The sequence below is a fragment of the Scardinius erythrophthalmus genome (genome assembly GCF_964197995.2).
Source record: "Scardinius erythrophthalmus genome assembly, chromosome: 21".
Classification (NCBI taxonomy): domain Eukaryota; kingdom Metazoa; phylum Chordata; class Actinopteri; order Cypriniformes; family Leuciscidae; genus Scardinius; species Scardinius erythrophthalmus.
The window spans coordinates 19524757-19545121 of record NC_138241.1 but is presented as its reverse complement, the minus strand read 5'-3'; the positions used below and the strand labels follow the sequence as shown (position 1 = coordinate 19545121).

General features: G+C 38.6%; 1 protein-coding gene across 1 annotated transcript; it reads left to right on the top strand.

Annotated features, from left to right (window-relative positions):
• Positions 1-2941: 2941 nt before the first annotated feature.
• Positions 2942-20132, top strand: hif1aa (hypoxia inducible factor 1 subunit alpha a). The gene is made up of 15 exons (XM_081351554.1): positions 2942-3708; positions 13069-13259; positions 13334-13479; positions 14567-14651; positions 14797-14909; positions 15026-15213; positions 15728-15834; positions 15917-16064; positions 16199-16449; positions 16980-17170; positions 17306-17410; positions 17748-17980; positions 18118-18220; positions 18513-18621; positions 18730-20132. The coding sequence occupies exons 1-15, from the start codon at positions 3680-3682 to the stop codon at positions 18891-18893; spliced, it is 2163 nt and encodes a 720-aa protein (XP_081207680.1). The 5' UTR covers positions 2942-3679; the 3' UTR covers positions 18894-20132.
• The last annotated feature ends 233 nt before the right edge of the window (positions 20133-20365 follow it).

Sequence of the window (20365 nt, the reverse complement as noted above, 5' to 3'; positions counted from 1 at the left end):
CTTGAGTGAGAAAAACATTGGAGATGTCATGGGAGATCCCATTAAGCAACTTGCCCTTACAAGTCTCTCCCAGCCCCAATTACACTAGAGGAAGGTTTCCTGGAGAATCAACGTCAGCAGCCCACTTTCCTGTGGGAGACTGCAAACCTGAAAACCAAGAAACACAGCGCTGACTTATGTGTGTAGAGTCATTTACACTCGTTGGCAATGTGGGGGTAGGCAGACACAGAAATCTTTATATGGTCAAGGACACTCTCTTGTGGTGCTTGAATGACTCCTCTTATAACGGCCTACACACTGGAGTTTCCTGATCCTTTAATGCAAGTTACCACAATTTTTCTTTGTATCTTGCTTAATATCAATCTTTTATACATCTTTCATCATCTCTCCATCTTTTGCCAAACACGTCTCCAGTACTGTGGCCCTTTGTGTAGACCCATTCATTGTGAATGCTGGTGATTGGTTCTCTTTCCAGTAAAGCTGCTGGTCTGTAAGATGGCTGATCTCTTCACATCAGACCATTCATGCTGTAAGATTGTTTGTTTCCTGCATGATTTGCCTTTTTCCCGTCGGTGCGCTATGAAATGCAATTTCTGTAATACTGTCTCCGATTTTGAATGGCTCTTGCTTGACTGCCCATGCTGACAGCCTTATTTTGTATATTACATTTTTTCCAATGACAAATATGGTACATTTTAGGGTTTCTTCTTAGGTTGTATTTCTTAATAATGCAACCATATTTTTATAACAATAAGAAATGTTTCTTGAGCACCAAATCAGCATACTGATTTATGAAGGATCATGTGACACTGAAGACCAGTAATGGCTGCTAAAAAAATTCAGCTTCTCCATCACAGGAAAAAATAAATGTCAAAATGTATATATATATAAAAAAATTGCATTCATATTTCACAATATTACTAGTTTACTCTATTGTTGATTAAAAGCAGCATGAGACTTTTTATACATACACTTTTATATTTTATTGACACAGCATATACAATAAACATTATAGATGATATATATATATATATATATATATATAAATTCTTGGCATAAATTCTTGGCATATAACAGGCTATAAACATGCATGCAACACGTTGGTTTAGAATGCAAATCAATAAAGACAAATCGATCAAGCTGATAACTATGGCCCTGATTTAATTGTCAGTTTGTGTATTGGCGACAGACTGCTGTCCTCCCCACTTGCATCTAAACTCATTCCAGCTGTTATAAAATTAGCTTTCTGTAATGCGTCTCTTAAAGGCCTTGGTGACAGATCAGTTTCCAGTCGTTCCCAGGTCCAGTGGGCCATAATTACATTTTATTGATTTTTCTTCTGCTCGTACGTATCCCTTTTATTGGATGCATAAAATCCATTTCAGTCTTAGCACCACTTCAGCTCCAAAACCTTGTCATGAACCAATTTTGTTTATTCTATTGATTTCTTTCTTGATAAATGAAGGGTGTAACGATTAGGTCAGGAGTCCCTGTGGATAAAAAAAAGACATCAAGACATCTTCACATGTGTCAAAGCTACACTCATTGTGCTTTAAGAGGCAATTGTATGCAAACAGTAGATCAAGCTTGACAGGGCAATAATAAGTGCACGTTTTTATAGCTTGATGTTCATTGTACTACATCAACGAAGTGCAACGCAAAAGATCTTTGCATGTTTCTCTGATCCCTCCCTTCAAAGTCCCTTGCGTCCATTCAGCCACTGTTGAGGGATGGAGAGATCATCTCTGAAGAGGAGGATGAAGGAGATTACTGCAGATTAGAGTTGGCACGTGTACATCTGCTTTCCTCATTCATATACACATCACAGTTCTTTACAGCAATCCAGCTGAGGCAATGCTAATAAATTCAAAATGTAATTTCGCAGAGACCCTTTCATCCAAACACAGTGTATAATAGACCTGGCAGGAACAGTCCCTGGGCTGGAAACTATACCGGAGCAAATGTTTCCCTCAAGGACACAGATGGAGCATGGCCATGAACTATTTTATCCCTGTTGTTTACTCTCGCTTCAATATGATATCACCTGAATTCAAATAGTAAACTCGCTCCATATACCTGAAGTTCCTTGAATTTTGTGCATGATCTGTCATTGTGATTTTCAAAACATTACAGTGAGAAAGGTCAACACACTCTCACTGGATTTTTATAACTATTTTACATTTTAGCGAATTAGTAGTTATAATTCCATATGATCTCATTTGTGTACATTTTCATACAATCTTTTTATGCCCCACTGATGTTTAAGTTTAGGGGTGGACTTTTTTCCCCAAAATGGTAGGCTATCTTTCCGTACGAACCAACATATGTTTTCTCATTAGATCAGTTTGGAAAGGTATATCCTTCAAATATTCTGAAGAGATGGTGTCTTACAAAAGAACAGTGTTTTAAAAAATTGCAGATGTTTAAATAGTCACGTCTAAATGATTGCTAGTCACGTCTAAAGTGTTCAGGCCTGTTTCAGGGAAATGTTCTGAGGTTTTTTTTCCAGTGGAAAAGGATGAGACACAAGGGTAAATGCTGGTCTGCACGTCTCGTCGTGGTCACAGGGCTGGAATCTGGGGAAAAAATACATCCTTCCAGAATTTTCAGGGGCTGGAAAATGTTGGTTGACATGCCTCTTTCAATATGGGAAAAGAAAGGGACCTTTTATAGTTAATGCATGTCATTAATAAAATTATGAAAGAATAATATTGCAAACGTGTTCCATTGCAAAAAAAAAAAAAAAAAAAAAGTGTCAGCCAAGGTGCTCTAGTGGTTCTCAATCCTGGTCCTGGGGACCCACAGCTCTGCACATTTTATATGTCTCCTTTATCTGACACACCCTGTTCAGTTCAGAGCTCTTTCCTAACGAGATGATGATCTGAATCAGGTGTGTTAAATGAGGGAGACATACAAACTGTGCAGAGCTGTGGGTCCCCAGGACCAGGATTGAGAACCACAAGTCATCAGTCTTTTAGATGCCACAGACCCCCAAATATGACCATCCTCAAAACTTGAAAGGCATCTAGGGTGAATTCAGGTTGATTGGGACATATGTATATATATACATAAGCCACCTTATGTGGCATATTAGCCACCTCTGCCATCAAAAAGATTGAACAAAACGCCAAATAATGCGAAAGTGAGTGAATCTGATTCGATATTAATGAAATGCAGTAGTGGTAAATTAAACTGCACAACAGATGTTCTCCTATTATTTAATGCAAAATGTTGTAAGAGTCGTTCTAGGTATAGGCACTTGATGTAGGCTACGCTATTTGGAAACCCTCACACTTGACCTCATGAAAGCTGAATATCCAGTTATCTTTAATGTATTAAGCACATCCAACAGCAGCGAGCGCGGGGCAGCTTCTACATGAGCGTATAATGGCAATTGGAGGGTTCTCGTTCGCTCCAAAAATATCCTCACTGGAGCACCACAGCGCGCTCCCGACTACTCCGAGGCATGTGACTGCGCGCCCACGCGAACCGTCAGGCAGATGCGGAGAAAGCGACAGGGGAAAGGCAAAGCATCACTTCAACTTAATTCAACTTTATCACCCGAACACTGGAACTCCTGCAGGGTTTACTGTATAGCACACTCGGTACTGGACATAATTTGAGCGAACAAGGGATTTAGCGAAGGTTTTGTGTGTGTGTGTTGGAGTCCCGTTTGACCATGGATTCAGTCGCACCTGGAAAAAAAAGGTATGCAAGCACCAATTTCTGTGGTTAGATATGAGCTTGTTTTGGCAAAAATGTTGTTGATTTTAAATTCTAGCGCTGTTTTGTCCTTGTTTGTGGTTGGTGTCAGTAGTCTCTTTCAGTAATTGTCCACGGATAACCTGTTGTAACATTTATAATTCATATCCCTGCATGAATGAAACTGTTATTTACTAACTGAAAGATATTTGCTTTCTTACAAACTCAGGTTCGTTTAGTAAATGAATCATTTAATTCATTTTTTTCAATGAATCAGGTGAACCGGTTCTCAAAGCTGGTCCCAACGATTCGTTCATTAATCGGACTGAACAGATGTCGATGCAAGAATTCAGTCTCACTAGCTACGTTTACATGGACACAATCGGAATGAAATCAATCCGATTGATGAATCCGAACAAGGTGTTTACATGACTGATAAATAAAGTAATCGGGTTGATGTGCGCGTTTATATGTCACAAGTTTCAAATCGGATCTGATGTTTTGACATGCGCACACTGCACGAATATACAGACTTTCCCGCATAAATATTCTCATCTATTGGTTCTTTATTTGTTTTAAACAGCAGACGTAATATTAATTCGTCTCTGGTCATAATTTAGAGCATATTAACCGTTTTGCCGTGCTGCTTATTGATCACGCAGTAAAAATGCCCCTCCCCGCAGCCAAAACCAGTCGTCTGTGGATGAGAATCCAAAACAAGCACTGGTGGGACGTTGTCCTGCTTCACTTCACAGACGCGCGAGTGAAATTAGGATTTTAGAATGACGGGAAACTTATTAATATGACACTTTATTCAACAGGAAGAACAGCTCGTTCCGCGCGTCATACGTCATTACGCTATTTAACGTCATCGCACATGCGCAGTCCTTTTAGTTTCGGTTTTCAATCCGATCAAGTGTTTACATGTTCTCTCGATCGGATTACAAAAGGGATAAACCACCCCTTTCAATCGGATCGAAATTTCATTCGGATCGAGCTCAATCGGATCGATTAAGGTGTTTACATGAGGGTTTTTTAGTCCGATTGAGCCGTCAGTCCGATTATAAGTGTCCATGTAAACGCAGCTTCTGAAGATTTACCGAAGCGACATGTCCGATTCGAGTAAGCGATGAGTGAGCTAAAATAGGATTATGGTCCAACAAGTAGGCTAGGGTAGCTATATCTTATACTATCTTAATGTTCAAAATAAAACGCAAAGTAGCCTACTTGAATTATGACTTGACTGTATGACTCTTAAGCCCTATTCGAACTAGATTAGTATTATCTGGGGACCTCTTATGATTTATAAATTACCCACCGACAATCTGAATTTCGTTTGGCGCATTCGCACGGGATAAACGAAGCCTGTGATTTTACTCGAAATTACTGACTTTTTACTTTACAAATTACAGACATGGCCGCTTCGCACGGGATTAAGATCACAGACAACCTCCGCAATTAATACAAACTAGGCCTACTAGAGGTCACCAGGTAAATACTTATCCCGTGCGAATAGGCTTTAAACACACATACGAGTCAACTGGACTGGGAAACATAAATAAATAGCAATAGAAAATGTTAGAAAATAGCAATAAAAAATGTTTTACGAGAACATTTTAGGCCATGTTTTGCGGATGTCTGATAACAGTGGATGTTATGTTATCAAGTGCACATTCAATCCCACAATGCACCGCAATAACGAGTGCACAATCGATCTACGCTCAACCATAGATAGATATAATATTGGAACGGTCAAAGAACATTCGAGAGCAAGTTGACTGAGTGTCTGCAACCGTAGTTAGACGCGAAATAAATATACGAAATAGACTTACGCAGATGATTTTGCTAAACTAACACAATACAACAAGACGAAGGCGTCAGCTAACACAACATTAAAAAGTTACCATTGTTAAAGTAAAAACATTAAAAATACAATAGTTAAAACATGGAATATTGAGTTAATACATATAAAAACACAAACCAACACATTCTCATCTGTGAAAGGTTATCCCATTTCTTCGGGAATTTTAATCTCGGTGGTTTCACAACCAGAGGCTGCGCAATGTTGTGACATAATTGCTTCTTACTGTGAGTGATGACATGCTGACTGCTGTAAGATGGCGGTCTTGCCAACGCGTCTGGAGAGGTCAAATATGGCATCTACCTAGACATATCTATGCGCTCAACGACTAGAATACCTATAATGTACTGTGACGGTTGCGCCAAATGGTCCAATGTGGCTATGGTATAATATCATACAGGTATAAATTCCTTTTTAATTGATTATTAAATTGTTTAATTAAGTTTTAAACATACTAGTTTCCATTATAGAGTTTAATATACATACTTCTGGAGCTGCTAGTTTGCTAAGCACAAAAAACTATGCAAAAGTGGGTAGCCCTTTCGGCGCACTCAGTGTCTGAAATCACTCACTCGTTTTCATTCACTCTTTCAAGTGGACTTTATTAGTGGAGTAATGTAGGGAATAGTTAATGAGGGTATAGGGGGCTATTTCAAACACTGCCCTTGACTCGCTGCCCTAACTTTCATTGGCCAAGGACCGCCGTTTAGTTGATCCTGATAAGCGCTCATTGCCACAGTTGGAAACACAACTGCTTGCTTCTTCCATAAGGGGGTTTGGCTTCACCGACAGCCTTGTTTCCCAGCGGACCGTTAAAGAACGTGACACACACATCTCCTGGAAATCCTGTAGAATTCAACCAACTTCGAAAATCCTGAAGTATTTCCAATTTTGTGTGTGCGAAATGTATCAGACGTTTAGCCAACGGTTCGTGGGCATGACTTCTGAGGCTGAGACTACTAGGTACCAAGCGGTGACATAATCACAGTATTATTTCTTAAAAGAATTGCTGACTGAATCCATTTTTAAATTGAACCGACTTCCCATCACTGACACTGAAAAGATATAGAATTCTACTTTCAAGACTAGAGAACTGATATCCTTTTCACTCGATTCAAATTTTGGTCCTCTCAAAGAGATCTGAGTTTGGGTTTGTCTGTCATTTCTAATAGGTTTTATTGCACATGCGCAGTGCTGAAGGATATCTGAATTCTGAACACGCTGAACATAACATATAGTGGGTTTGATTGATCATCTCTTCCTTTAAAATCAGTGCTGAAAGATACGGCCTAGTGCCATTTAATTAAAGAGTGCATGGCTAAGTGCTCAAATCTATTCAAGAGCCAGCATTTGAAAGTAAGAACATATTTCTTAAACTATTTTCAATTGGGTGAGTTTTGGTTTTTATTACATTAGAATGTACGTGTAATATAATTGTTTATGATACTTAAATTATATTAAACATTGAATTACAAGTATATGTTAAGTAGCACAAGCCAGTATTTCCATTTGAAATTACTGTGTACAATGAAATGCAAACATGAGATCTTCTGGTGTTGCTCTGCTCTCCGAAAGCCCTCTGTCGTAGCCCTTGTGTTTTGCTCTGGATCAGCTGACACCTCTCCTCTTGGCTCTATTGTAAAGGTCCCCTGTGTGCTATCAGCTTGTGGCCTGTCTGTGCTGTCATTCGCAGGGGTGTAAAATGAAGCTGAGAAAGGTTAGGCTGCTTCTGCACTTATCAAACTAGTTATTCGTCCTCTTAGAAACAGAATTTGTAAATAGAAGAGACTTCATTTATCAGATAGCTGATGAAGGATGTTGACCTTTGCTTGAATAATGTTTTGCTCGACGTCTCGTCATGGGTTCTATTATTGCCCCTCTTTTAATATGGATTTCATTAACAAGTCTGTGGTTAATGCAGGGCAATGTTAGTGTTTGTTCACTGGATGTGTGATAATGTCTAATAACATATCCACAGGACGCCAAGAAGCTTTATACGACTGGATAATGGCATTAACCTAGATTCGATTGAAAAGCTGACATGATCATATATCATGTCCTGTTAAACACACCAACTTTCTCGCACGCACTGTGAGTGTTTCTGCTTATGCTGTTTTGAAGTTCAGAAAGAGAGTATCAAGCACGGCGTAAACATTAATTCTGGTTATACCCATTAACCTTGTTTATACTAATGGTCAAGGTTGCAAATATAGTGGAGATGCATTAAGCAGAGATGTTTTCCTGTAAGAATGTGTGTGCACTGTCCTTGCTGAAATATTTAGACCATAGTAAGTGTGCCTTATGTGTGTGGGTTATAAATAATGAATCATGTAGTCCCCTGCAGGAAGCAGTTTGTACTGGTCAAAGGGAGGGAAAACAGAGAGCAGGTTGACTGACGGAAAGCTTATTGGATCATTATTATTAAAACATGCTGAGGGCACAGAGTGTCTCACAGAGGGGGCTGTGATCATGCTAAAGGCTCCGTCTGTCTGCTCTCCACAGTGTGGCTCAGCACATCTGAGATGACTTCTAGAATATTGTATCAGGATAATTGCTTTTTTTTTGTGGTATATTGGATACACAATTGTAGTTCAAAACAGTCTGGCTCAAAGCTGTTAATATTCGGTTACACTTTACAATAAGTGTCAGTTCAGTAACAGTTAATGCAAGGTATCATGACCTAACAATATACTATACTTTTACAGCATTTATAATTTTGGTTCATTTCTACATATACTAATATATTGTTAACATTTCAATTTCATAATGTTCAGCCATTCAAGTTTAAACATTTCAGCTAATGCATTTACTATTAACTAATGTTAACTAACTGAACCTTATTATTGTATTATAATTTATAACTTTGTTTGTGTAATGGTTGTGTAAGATCCCTTGTGGACCTTTTCGTTGACTCGTCGATTATACTACGTGGTGCTCTTTGATGTTATTATGTTCTCTCACCAGGGGTTTGTGGTTAGCTCATTTTTCCACCGTGCTACTGTTGGGTTGTGAGACTTTGTATTATCTCAAAACTGCATGTGGCTTCCTACAGAACAACTCTATTGTAACTTGTAACCTCCTACAGATCTATGCAATATATTCTACAGTAGATTGAGACTAAAATTTTGAGCTATATGCAGAAACTTTCAGGATTTAAGTTAAAGATATTGACAGATCATGAAAAACGTGTCCACAGTTGCTCTTTCAATGATGAACACTAGGTAGGGTTGCACTGATTTTAAGTATACAGTAAGTTAACATTTTTCCCCATAAATCATAAGCAGTGTCTCAGAATAAGCCGTTTGAAGTTTCTATGCAATGTGACGTGACATTTCACAGGCCCCGCCCACGACCGACGGACTCCGCCCTTTTAGCATAGACTCCGCCCTGAGTGAGCTGTACACAGTCCGCCATGTTTATCTCCTCGCTAGAGCTTTTAACTGCAGCATTCAAGTAAGAAATGTTTTTTATTAAAGCTACTAAAGTTATTCAGTCAAGAGCAGTTAGTGATTTTCTGTTTTTCTTTTGTTGTTTGATTCATATTAACAGCATAGCAATGGTACTGTATATTATGCTACTTTCACTTTAATGCACAGATCTAATATACACATGCAATTTTTTTACCTGCTGTTTATCCTTTACAGACATAACCGACTATGTTTATGTGAACTTTGTGTGTTTTTGACGTATATGTGCATTTGACAGTTTAATAACCCGTAAAAGAGAACTTAGTTTACAGTTTTTCTCGATTGCTTACACACATTTCTTGAAACTATGCCTCGTATTCTCAAAACAGGAAACACAAATCCATAACGTCTCACCCAGTTCCCCAAACATCCTATTTTCAGGTCAAAATGAAGCTCTACACTCAAAATCCTTCACTCTTGCTGAAAAACCAAACTTTGTCCTCAGACATCACACACAAGCCCTCACAAACACACACACTACAACATAGTCTTACACACTGGTGCAATATATTCAAAACAACATTTCCAATTCCTTAACTTCTTCCTCCACTCCCATCTACTCTTCCTCCTCCTCCTCCTTCTCCTCCTCCAACCTCTTCCTTCATGTCTTTCTGTATCCATTGTTCCAAAACCCAATGAACTGACTCTGACTCTTTATCTATATTGAAGGTTCTGATTGGTGTGTGATCAATTTGAACTCTTAGTGTCTCCACTTGGGTAGTTGTGTGCTAACTGAGCTGAAGCTGTGCTGACTTGAGTGAACAATATTGAATGCTAGTGATTTCTAAATGACAACATGGTGTAGGTAATGAGAAATGAAGGGATTTGTGTGTAGAGTTTTGCAGTGAAAGTTCAACAAATCTGACTCATGTGTCAAAACAGGAGAATAGTGTTTATAGTTTAGGGAAATGGGTGTGCTTTTTGATAAATGGCGTTTTAGTTGAAATTTTAATGAAATAGCCTTAGTTCAAAAGCCTGGTTATAGTGTTTAAGCAATCAAGAAAAACTGTAATACTCACGGGACGTGCCGTTTGACATCCAGCTTTCTGTGCGTGTGCTTCGGATGTATGTGCTCAGAAAACCATCTATCAGAAGTTTAGACTGATATGACTTTAAAACGCATGCAGATAATATGCATTTACAACATGGTATAATAAATATCTGTGGGGTATTTTGAGCTGAAACTTCACAGACATATTCTGGGGACACCTGAGACTTATATTACATCTTGTAAAACAGGGCATTATAGGTCCCCTTTGGGTTTATTAAATTAGTTATTAAATTGGTGTTTTAAAGTGAGTGGTAAATAAGCATTTCTTATGAATTGCCAAAACACATTTCTCAAAACCATCACCCACTTTCTCAAAATCTTAAACGCAAAACCAAATCTTCAAACTACATTCAGAGAATCTCTGACTATCTGGGAAAAATCAAACACTTGCCCCAAATCCATTTTATTTGTGCTCAAATTCAAATAATGCTTTCAGATCAAACACACAGTCAATATTATAAACACTAGAGATCATTCATTAGAGACTACATAAAAATAAAATAAAATGGAGAACACAGAATCCAAAGCATGCAGTTACAGAAAAAAGGATATTGTAACAAAGTAAACAAATTTTGCAATTACCTAAAAAAGTATAGTAATCACAACTGAATAAAGGTGAATAAATTGTATACTGTATGCACTGCAAGTATAGCCTTGTACTGAATATTGTATAGTAGGCCTATTGACTGACTGTATTCAGCACTTGCATACTGTGAAAATGACTGTCCACATCACAGACAATGCCATCTCTTGCCAGGCAAAGGGACAAACCCTCTAGTGTGCCAGATCCAGCCTTGACAACATTCTCTATACCTTGCTTTTTCTCGTCCTCATCCTCTTCCTCCTTGTTCAACACCTCTTACACGTTCTTTTATATTGTTTCCATCCATTATTGGTACATTCCGATATAATCTGATTCAAAATTATCGACCACTAGCTGATGTTGAAAAGATCCCACACACAAACCTAAACCAGGATCCTGCATAATGTTGCTGTGAGGCATGTCTACCCTGTAGTCAAGGTCATTGTGGTTTGAAGGTTACTTAGATGCTAATTATAGAAATGTAGTATTAGGCTTTCATTTTTTTGTGCTAAACATGTCCATCTCAAGTACATACACATACACATAATAATCCCCATTTGCTTCATTGCATATTTTTAGATTACATATTGAATGGGAAATGGCTGAAAGCTTGTGTGTGTGTGTTGGTACATCACTAATGTCCTTTTTCTTTCTTCACTGTTCTGTTGTGTCTGAAACAGCATGTGCGGATAATGCTCAAACAGGTGGTGTGATTCAGAGAAACAGACAGGAAGAGGGGTGAGAAGACTTGATGGTTTCTATAGCATTCGCTTTTAAGGCGATTGGCTGGCACTCTAACTGCACTGTATCAGTGTAGAGACCTCAAAGTGAGCGCAGAGTTCAAGAGTGTATGTTTGTATGTGCATGTTACATCCTTTAATGTAATCATATCTTGTCTCATGAGGGGCCCAAGAGTAAGACAGAAAATAACACACACACACGCACACAGGTTTTCATTATTTATGGGGACATTCCATAGACATAATGAATTGATTATACATTGTTAGACATAAAATACTGTATAAACTATATATGCTTTCCTCTACATCCCCTGCATTTCTTACACTTTCAAAACACTTAGTATGATTTATAAGCTGTTTTCCTCATGGGGACCAAAACATGTCCCAACAAGTATTTCGGATATTGTCATCTCTGTTGGGAAATTTTATCTATCTTCACATTTTTTAGTTACATTGCAGAATATCTGCTACGGGAAGGAAAGTGTTTTTTAAGGAAAATTTTAGTTACATAAAATGTAAAATTCTTGATTGATAAAAAAGTTTTTTATTCCATATTTTTTTATTCCATATTTACACCATTAATAGCACTTGTCCATTCTGAATTAATTGGTTGAAGGAATGAGTCCGTGACTCATTCATTAACATGAACTCAGTCACTTGTCGCCATCTACATGCAGAAAATCCCCACCACTCATTACATCTAGATAATTGTAAATATTTTAGTGACAGACAAATATTACTTGCCATGTTGAAAAATCACCGCATAAACAGTTTTAGAACCGTTCACCTCTCAGTCACAGCCAACTATAAATGATGTATATAAGCACAAAGCAATATATGGAAAATATATTAGCACATGGCGAAATTGAGCCCACTGACACATCTTATCCCACTCTCCCCCTACAGTGTATCCTAGTTAATCCAACCCAGGACCCAGATAAAGAGATTATTATCCTACCTGTAAGCTTGTGAAGTTGGCACCAAACTGAATGTAACGTTCCCACTTGACAAATGCATCAAAACGTATTAACTTTACCAATTTAAACATACATAAATGTGTAATGTTGACTGCTTTGACAATTAATACTAAGGCTTCTCATGAATTAAATCTTGAGAGAGAGACAGAGCAAGAGGAAATATAAATCAATGAAAATTAATTAAACACTGTTGACATCTCTGAATAGTCTTGTCCACGGATGTTTTATGAGCTCTGGGTTTTCCATATTTGCCCTGAAGACAGCTCATGGCAAACATAATGATGTCAGTAACTGTACAGTAGGATCTTTGTGCATGTGTGTGTGTGTGTGTGTGTGTGTGTGTGTGTGTGTGTGTGTGTGTGTGAGAGAGAGAGAGTGTGAGGGAAATAGGTTTTACCTGCCATGTTTCCATCGAGTCTGTTAATAAAGCACTACACAGCTACGTATATTTATTTATGTGTGACGTCATATCCTGTAGTCAACATTTGTTGCAGCACCCTTAGTAATTTTGCATGCCCGAATGCACCTTTGCTTAATGTTTGCAGCTGGTGTATATGCAATGAAACCTATGCGTGTATTTTAAAGCTATATGATGTATGTTTTGACAGTTTGACAGCACACAGGGGAAGGCATTGACAGCACATGCCCCTCTGATATGATTTATAAGTATGTTTGTGTTTGTGCTAGGGTGAGCTCAGAGCGAAGGAAGGAGAAATCCCGAGATGCAGCACGTTGCCGGAGAGGAAAAGAATCAGAGGTGTTTTATGAACTGGCCGGAGAACTACCTTTCCCCCACAGCATCACCTCTAACCTGGATAAAGCATCAGTCATGAGACTCGCACTCAGTTACCTACGCCTGCGTAAGCTGCTGAACACAGGTGAGAGAGGACAAATGTTCGGTGAGATCATGCAGTGAATTCGTCTGCATGCGTTCATCTCTGTCTCTCTTTAGATATACTGGATGTGGAGACTGAACTGGACTCTCAGTGGAACAGTTCATATCTGAAAGCTCTGGATGGGTTTCTCATGGTTCTTTCTGCTGATGGTGACATCGTCTACCTGTCAGAGAATGTCAGCAAGTGTCTAGGCCTACCTCAGGTGATTTTAGGGGATTTTAACATCTTGGCTTGATTACACATGCACATGTGACTCACATTAGAAGTTTTTTTTCTAGTTTCAAAATATGAATTGACAATTAGATTTTATGAATCGTTACAATCGTTAACAGTTGTTATGAGTGACATTACAAAATCTGAAATGCGGTAATTATTTGATTCATTTTGATACTTATCAATGCTTAAAGGTGAAGTGTGTGCACTATTAGTGGCACAAAATTTATATTTTTCATTTAAACAAACTAATTGCGGTTACATTTGATGCTGCTAGTGGTGCAAAAATCAAATGACACACTTCTATTTTCAAAATAAGGTAAAAAATGAAAACGATTTTTAATGCTTTTGAAAGAAGTCTCTTATGCTTACCAATGCTTCATGTAAGGGTTAATGCCAGACGAGGTGTCCATTGTCAGGTATTAATGGACGACGGCGAGGCGTGAACTGTCCGACGCGCAGTGGAGGACGGTTGCCTCCGCCAAAGTCCATTAATACCCGATAATGGACACCTCGAAGGGCATTAACCCGCTTATACCATGGTCACTTGCCAAATAACACATTTTTAAAACATTAGTTTATATTTTAATTAGTTTTACAATCGAAATCTAAAGTTTTTACAAACAATAACTTGGTTTCCCTTGTTACGCCTGATGGTTTATTTACTAGGTGTCCTCTATCACTTTTTAATGGACACCTTGCAGCCAATCAGAATCGAGTATTCACCCAGACCATGGTATAATAATTAATAATGGATTTTTTTTTTTCAGGATTCTTTGATGAATAGAGAGTTCAAAGAAAACCATTTATTTAGAAATCTTACTTAGTGTACATGCTCAATAAAGTATTAATATTACTTTAATTACTTTTGGTGGGAAATGAATCCATAATAGATTGGTTATTATTCTAGTATTTGTTATCAACTATAAAATGGAATAATCCACCTTTCGTTGTAAGATCATACTGTCTGATGTTAAACTGAATCTCTAATGGGGCTATGAATGTGTAGCCAGGCCTTAGAAATGTGAATAATGAATAATGAATTGTGTGTACTAAACCATTTCTTACCCCTGTAGATTGACCTTACTGGACACACTGTGTTTGAATTTACTCATCCATGTGATCATGAGGAGCTCAGAGAAATGCTGGCACACAGAAATGGTAATACTCTCTCTCTCTCTCTCTCTCTCTCTCTCTCTCTCTCTCTCTCTCTCTCTCTCTCTCTCTCTCTCTCTCTCTCTCTCTCTCTCTCAATCACAATAGTGATCACTTTCACATACCTCTCCCATACCTTTCCCCCCTTCAGGTCTGTGTAAGAAAGCAAAGGAGTTTCACACAAATAGAAGTTTTCTATTGAGGATGAAATGTACACTGACCAGCAGAGGGCGTACTGTCAATGTCAAATCTGCCTCCTGGAAGGTACCACCCCCTACTTGTGTTTCACTTTTGACCCTGTGACAGCAGGGTTACTCTGAAAGTATCTATACAATGAATCTGGATACATATTTATCCCTATCAGCCTCTCTCTCTGATAGGTGCTGCGGTGTTCGGGCCATATCCGCACAGCAGATGGTGTCGCGAAGGAAAAAAATGCGTGTTCAACGTACCTGGTGCTCATCTGTGAGTCTATTCCCCACCCGGCAAACATTGAGGCTCCTCTGGATTCTAGAACGTTCCTCAGCCGCCACACTTTAGATATGCGCTTCACCTACTGCGATGAGAGGTAAAGTATCAGCTCCTCTGAGTGTTGTACAATAACACCTGCCCTGATCAGCACAAAACTAAATGCTTTTGTGCTGACAGAAGCAACATCCGACTCTAACATCTGAGCATGATGCATCATTTATTATAGGGTAGACTTTTGGGCACTTAAGTCATACTTAAATTTACTGAAGTTCATTGCGTAGATTTGGGGTTTTCTAACTTTTTTTTATTTATAAAATTTTTTATCAGGGAAAAAATGGTTTCCACAAAATATTAAAGGGGTGGTTGATTATGATTTCACTTTTCTAACTTTAGTTAGTGTGTAATGTATAAACAACATCTGCAAAGTAACGCTCAAAGTTCAAAGCAAAGGGAGATATTTGCTTTTTTAGAAGCAAATTAATGAGAGAGTCTGTTGACTGAAGGTCCAGATTTATGGCCTGGATTTCTTCGCCATCTAGTGGTGACTTGTGAAAGCTGCAATGTCACTGAGTGGCATGATGCAACCTGTGTGTGTTTGTGTGTGTTTGCAGGATCACAGAGCTGTTGGGTTTTGATCCAGTGGATCTGTTGCAGCATTCTGTGTATGAATACTATCACGCTCTGGATTCTGGCCACATGACCAAAACACACCACAAGCGTATGGTCACTTAAATGCTGTTCACTTATGCAGATCTAAATTAAGACATGTCTTAATGCTTTATATGTCTCTCTCTCTGCAGTGTTTGTAAAGGGACAAGTGTGTACCGGACAGTACCGGCTGCTGGCTAAAGCAGGAGGATTTGTTTGGGCAGAGACTCAGGCCACTGTGATCTATAACAGTAAAAACTCCCAGCCACAGTGTGTGGTCTGCGTCAACTACATCCTCAGGTGGGACTTCACACACTAGTCTTAGTGTGCATTTAAATGTGTCTGTTTAAATGTGTATCTGGCTGCCTGAATACCTGCAATATGTGCTTGTGTTTGTATGAGTGACATTATTTTTATCTGTTCATCCTTTGCAGTGGCATTGAACAGCCCAAACAAATCCTGTCCCTTCAGCAAACCAACAGCACAAAAATAAAACGAGAACAGGAAGAACACCAGGAGGAGTTCATTGGGGCTGATGTGACCATGGCTGAGTTGAAAGAGGAGGGAAAACAGAGGGATGAAAAGGAAGAGGAGTCTGTGGAAGAGGGGTTAAATGACAGCCTGAAGGGGGAGCCAGCGGCACTGACTGTAGACCCTGTCCTCACACTGGATATCACTAGCACAGGTTTGAACTCTAGCCATGTTTCCATCCAAAGCTGTAAATTTAACCTATGTGCAACATTGGAATATTGCATACAACTTTTATGAATAAAGCACCGTTTCCAGAGGCAGATTCCTGGTGTTTGGAAATGCAGTTGTGTGAGACAGTTCTAGGAGGAAATTATACCAAATCATTTTGATGACAAACTTTGGCTCAGGCATTTAAGAATAACCAAACCAACATTTGAGATTCTGTGCAATGAAATTGGTCTTATGATTAGTCCAGTTATCCAATTACATCTTCTGTTGAGGCAAAGTCACGAGAGTTTTTTTGTTGCGTATTGAGGGATATATTCGGTAAATGTGTTTCCATTGCAGTTTATGCGCATATCTTCTTATCTTATATAAATCGTTTGACTCTTGCCATAGAATCCTATTACTCACAGTCCATAAAAAAGAACTAAACATTCATATTTATACATGAATTCTATTTGACCATTTATTTATAGAAAGTATGTTGTTGTTTTTTAAAGTCCTTATGCTAATTTCTTGCAGATTCTGCGATCTCTGTGCTGACAGATATTCCTCTCTACAACGATGTGATGTTGCCCTGTTCAAGTGTACTGCTACCCCTCTCACCCCTCTCTCCTCCCTGTTCCTCCCTAAATGAGGATGATGCCTCCATAGCCCATCTACAACCTGATGACTTCCCCTTCCCACAATCTTCGGCTTCTTCCGGATCCCAGGTGGAGTCTAGTCACCGTTTTACTCTCATACCTTTCACACTTTTAGTCCTTTATATGTCTTTTTCTAGTTTACTCTTCAAGAAAAAATATATATTTGTGACATGTGACCTGAATTGGTTGTTTGTTTATGTGTAGGTTGATCTCCCCGTGGATTTAGAATTAAGTGACCAGCTAAAACCAGATCACGTGGAGAAACTATTTTCCATGGATATGGAGTCCAAGATACCCTTTAATACACAGGTACAGTACAGTAGATCTGTTGATGATGTACTGCATCCACACAGAGGTCAATAGAAGTCTAAGACGACGGCCATATCAAGCAACACAACATAAAAAATGTAGTGCAAGCCAGGATTAGGCCTTAGTTCATTTAGGGCATTTAAGTATCTTTTATAAACGTGCCTTAGAAAACAACATTACTGGTGTGCATCTTGAGACATATTTTAATATATGCCAGTGCAAGTTGCTTTCAGTTAAAACAGCTCAAACATGCATTTTAGTCCAGGACTAGGCTTAGGCCTTGTCTGTGAAACCGGGGGTATGTGTTTTAATGTGCTGATGGTTATGATTATTATAGGGAGTTGGTTTGGATCTGGAGATGTTAGCTCCATACATTCCCATGGATGATGATTTCCAGCTGCGGACTGTTTCTCCAGCCAAGTCGATGTGTTCCAGCCCAGGTTCAGCACTTGAGCTGACCCTCTCCAGCAGCACGCAAACTGCCCCTGCTCTCCCAGCAGCCCCTACAGACTTGATGTCCTGTGACACCATTCAGCAGAACACTAAAACGACAAAGCAGGACAACTGCGGGTGAGACCGCATCCTCGGAGAGACATGCTTTGTTGATCAGATCTGTGCTGCAAATGAACTCAATACAGTTATTCAAGAACAATCTATTTTTTGTTGCCGTTCTTTCTCTCTTCCTGTTTCCTTCTGTAACTCTCTAGAGAAATGATTCAAGACAATGATATTTCTTCTAAATGTCGGACCAACCCGAAGCTGCTCAAGAGGAAACTTGAGACCATACCTCTGTCTGAAGCAATAAGACTGGTATGTTGAGAGCCTTAATGTGCGTAATTGCATATCTCTCTGGAATACTTGGCTCTGAGTGGTCAATCACTTCATGGAATTGTCATTATAAAAAATATTTTTTTATATTGTGCAGTCAGCTGGGGATTATAGCAAAATTATAGCAATAAACCCCTTTAGGGTGTTTACATCAGAATTTCAGTTATCTATAATTTATAAAAATATATATCTGTAATTTATGCTAATCTTTATTCAAATAGATACATTAATAAGAAGAGTTTACGAGTGACTGCTGATGTGTGTTTTCTCCCAGGGGTCTGTGTTGCAGTTGGTGACTGATTTTCCCGAGAAAAAGGCCAGAAAATCAGATGCTTCATCATCAGAAGGGATTCGTCATGCCACGATACTGTTGCTGCCATCTGGTATGTCACCATGGAGACGACATGTCAGTGTGTGAAATCCCTGCAAATATTGAGACCAGTTGTTTTTCATGTATTATTGCTCTTTCTCTATCTATTTTTTTTCCTCAGATGTTGCGAGTAGATTGTTGAGCAGATCGTCAGAGGGTGGAGCCGTAACTATGCCCCTCCCCCAGCTTACCCGTTACGACTGTGAGGTAAATGTGCCTGTGACTGGACGGCAGCACCTGTTACAGGGGGAGGAGCTACTGTGTGCCTTAGACCTAGTTATTTAAAAAGCCATACTTGTGTTTTCGGATGAATAGGGAGATATCAGTGGCATTATGGATTGACTTCCGTTACAAAGAAACAGTGGATAGCAATCAAAACAGATTGGATGCTTCTGCTTCTAATGAGTAGATGGTACATGCTGGACAACAAAAAGGGAAAGGCTAATTACAAGGGAAATGTAAAACTGAATTAATAGAGCAATTATGAGTTGTGCTCTTACAGGCTAGAAATACGCACAGAGAAGAGAATATATATTCTATTCTATATAAGATTGTATTGTGTTAAAATACAAAGATTTTTCTCGCACAAATGACATAGATTTACCTGCAGCTTTCAGAAAAGGTTATTTTATTAGTACTGCTGTTTTTATAATTATGTCTAAGGTATGTCTAAATGTCTTCTTTGTTCAGGTCTCTACATGTCCCATATATTTGTGTGTAAATGGTATGAAATGTCTAAAGTGGCTGTTATTTTAAATTTGTGAAACATATTATACAACTATTGAGAGTAGTCAGCATATTGGTTGAGCGACCCACATTACTACCTACATTACACATTACTAACTTAATGTTGAAACTATTACTCACTATTCCTATTATTGCTCGAGATTTCTATTTAGTTTAATCTCTGAATATATCTAGGGCATTAACAAGTTAAAACATTCTCTTGTGTTCCCTATACTATAAGTTTATTGTGTTACATTAACAGTGGCATATACTGTAGGAAGCATAAGATCTGGTTCTACAACCCCTAGTGTGAGAGCTTTGCTAAGCTGTGTTTCTCGTGTTCTTTCCTGTCGTGTCATTGTCTTGAGGGAAACTGTTATGTCTGTGACAAATAAAAAAAAAAAAGTTTTTCAACAACATTTAGGCTACAGACATCAATGTGTGGTTTTAGGTCTGAGGTAGAAGTTTGAGGTCTGGACGTTTTTGAAAGAAGTCTCTTTTGATGAAAACACTGTAAAAAAGAGTAGTATATTGTGATATATTATTACAGTTCAAACTAAATGTTTTCTGTTTTAATATCTTATGTATGTAATTTATTCCTGTGATGATGAAGCTGAATTTGTAGCAGTCATTCAGTCTTCAGTGTCACATGATCCTTCATAAATCATTCTAATATGCTGCTCAAGAACTATATCTGTTTGTAATCAACACAGAAAACGACTTTTATTTGAGGTATTTTTCCATTCTCTGCACCACTAAACCTAACCCTACTGTATATAAACAGTGCATTTACAAACGAGTCAAGAGTGTGCACAAATGTATGTGTTCGTCAAACACAACACAGAACAAGAACTGTTTTCAATTACTAATGGCCTTGCCAAAGGACTTACTTCATCGCTCAGGACGCTGCATGAGCTCTTTATGTGCCGTGCGAGACACACAAAACCTCAGAAGGTCCCCTCCACATTTCTGTGGGAAAACACTTACTCATGGCGAATGCCTTTATTCTTGGTAACTTTATACACACCATT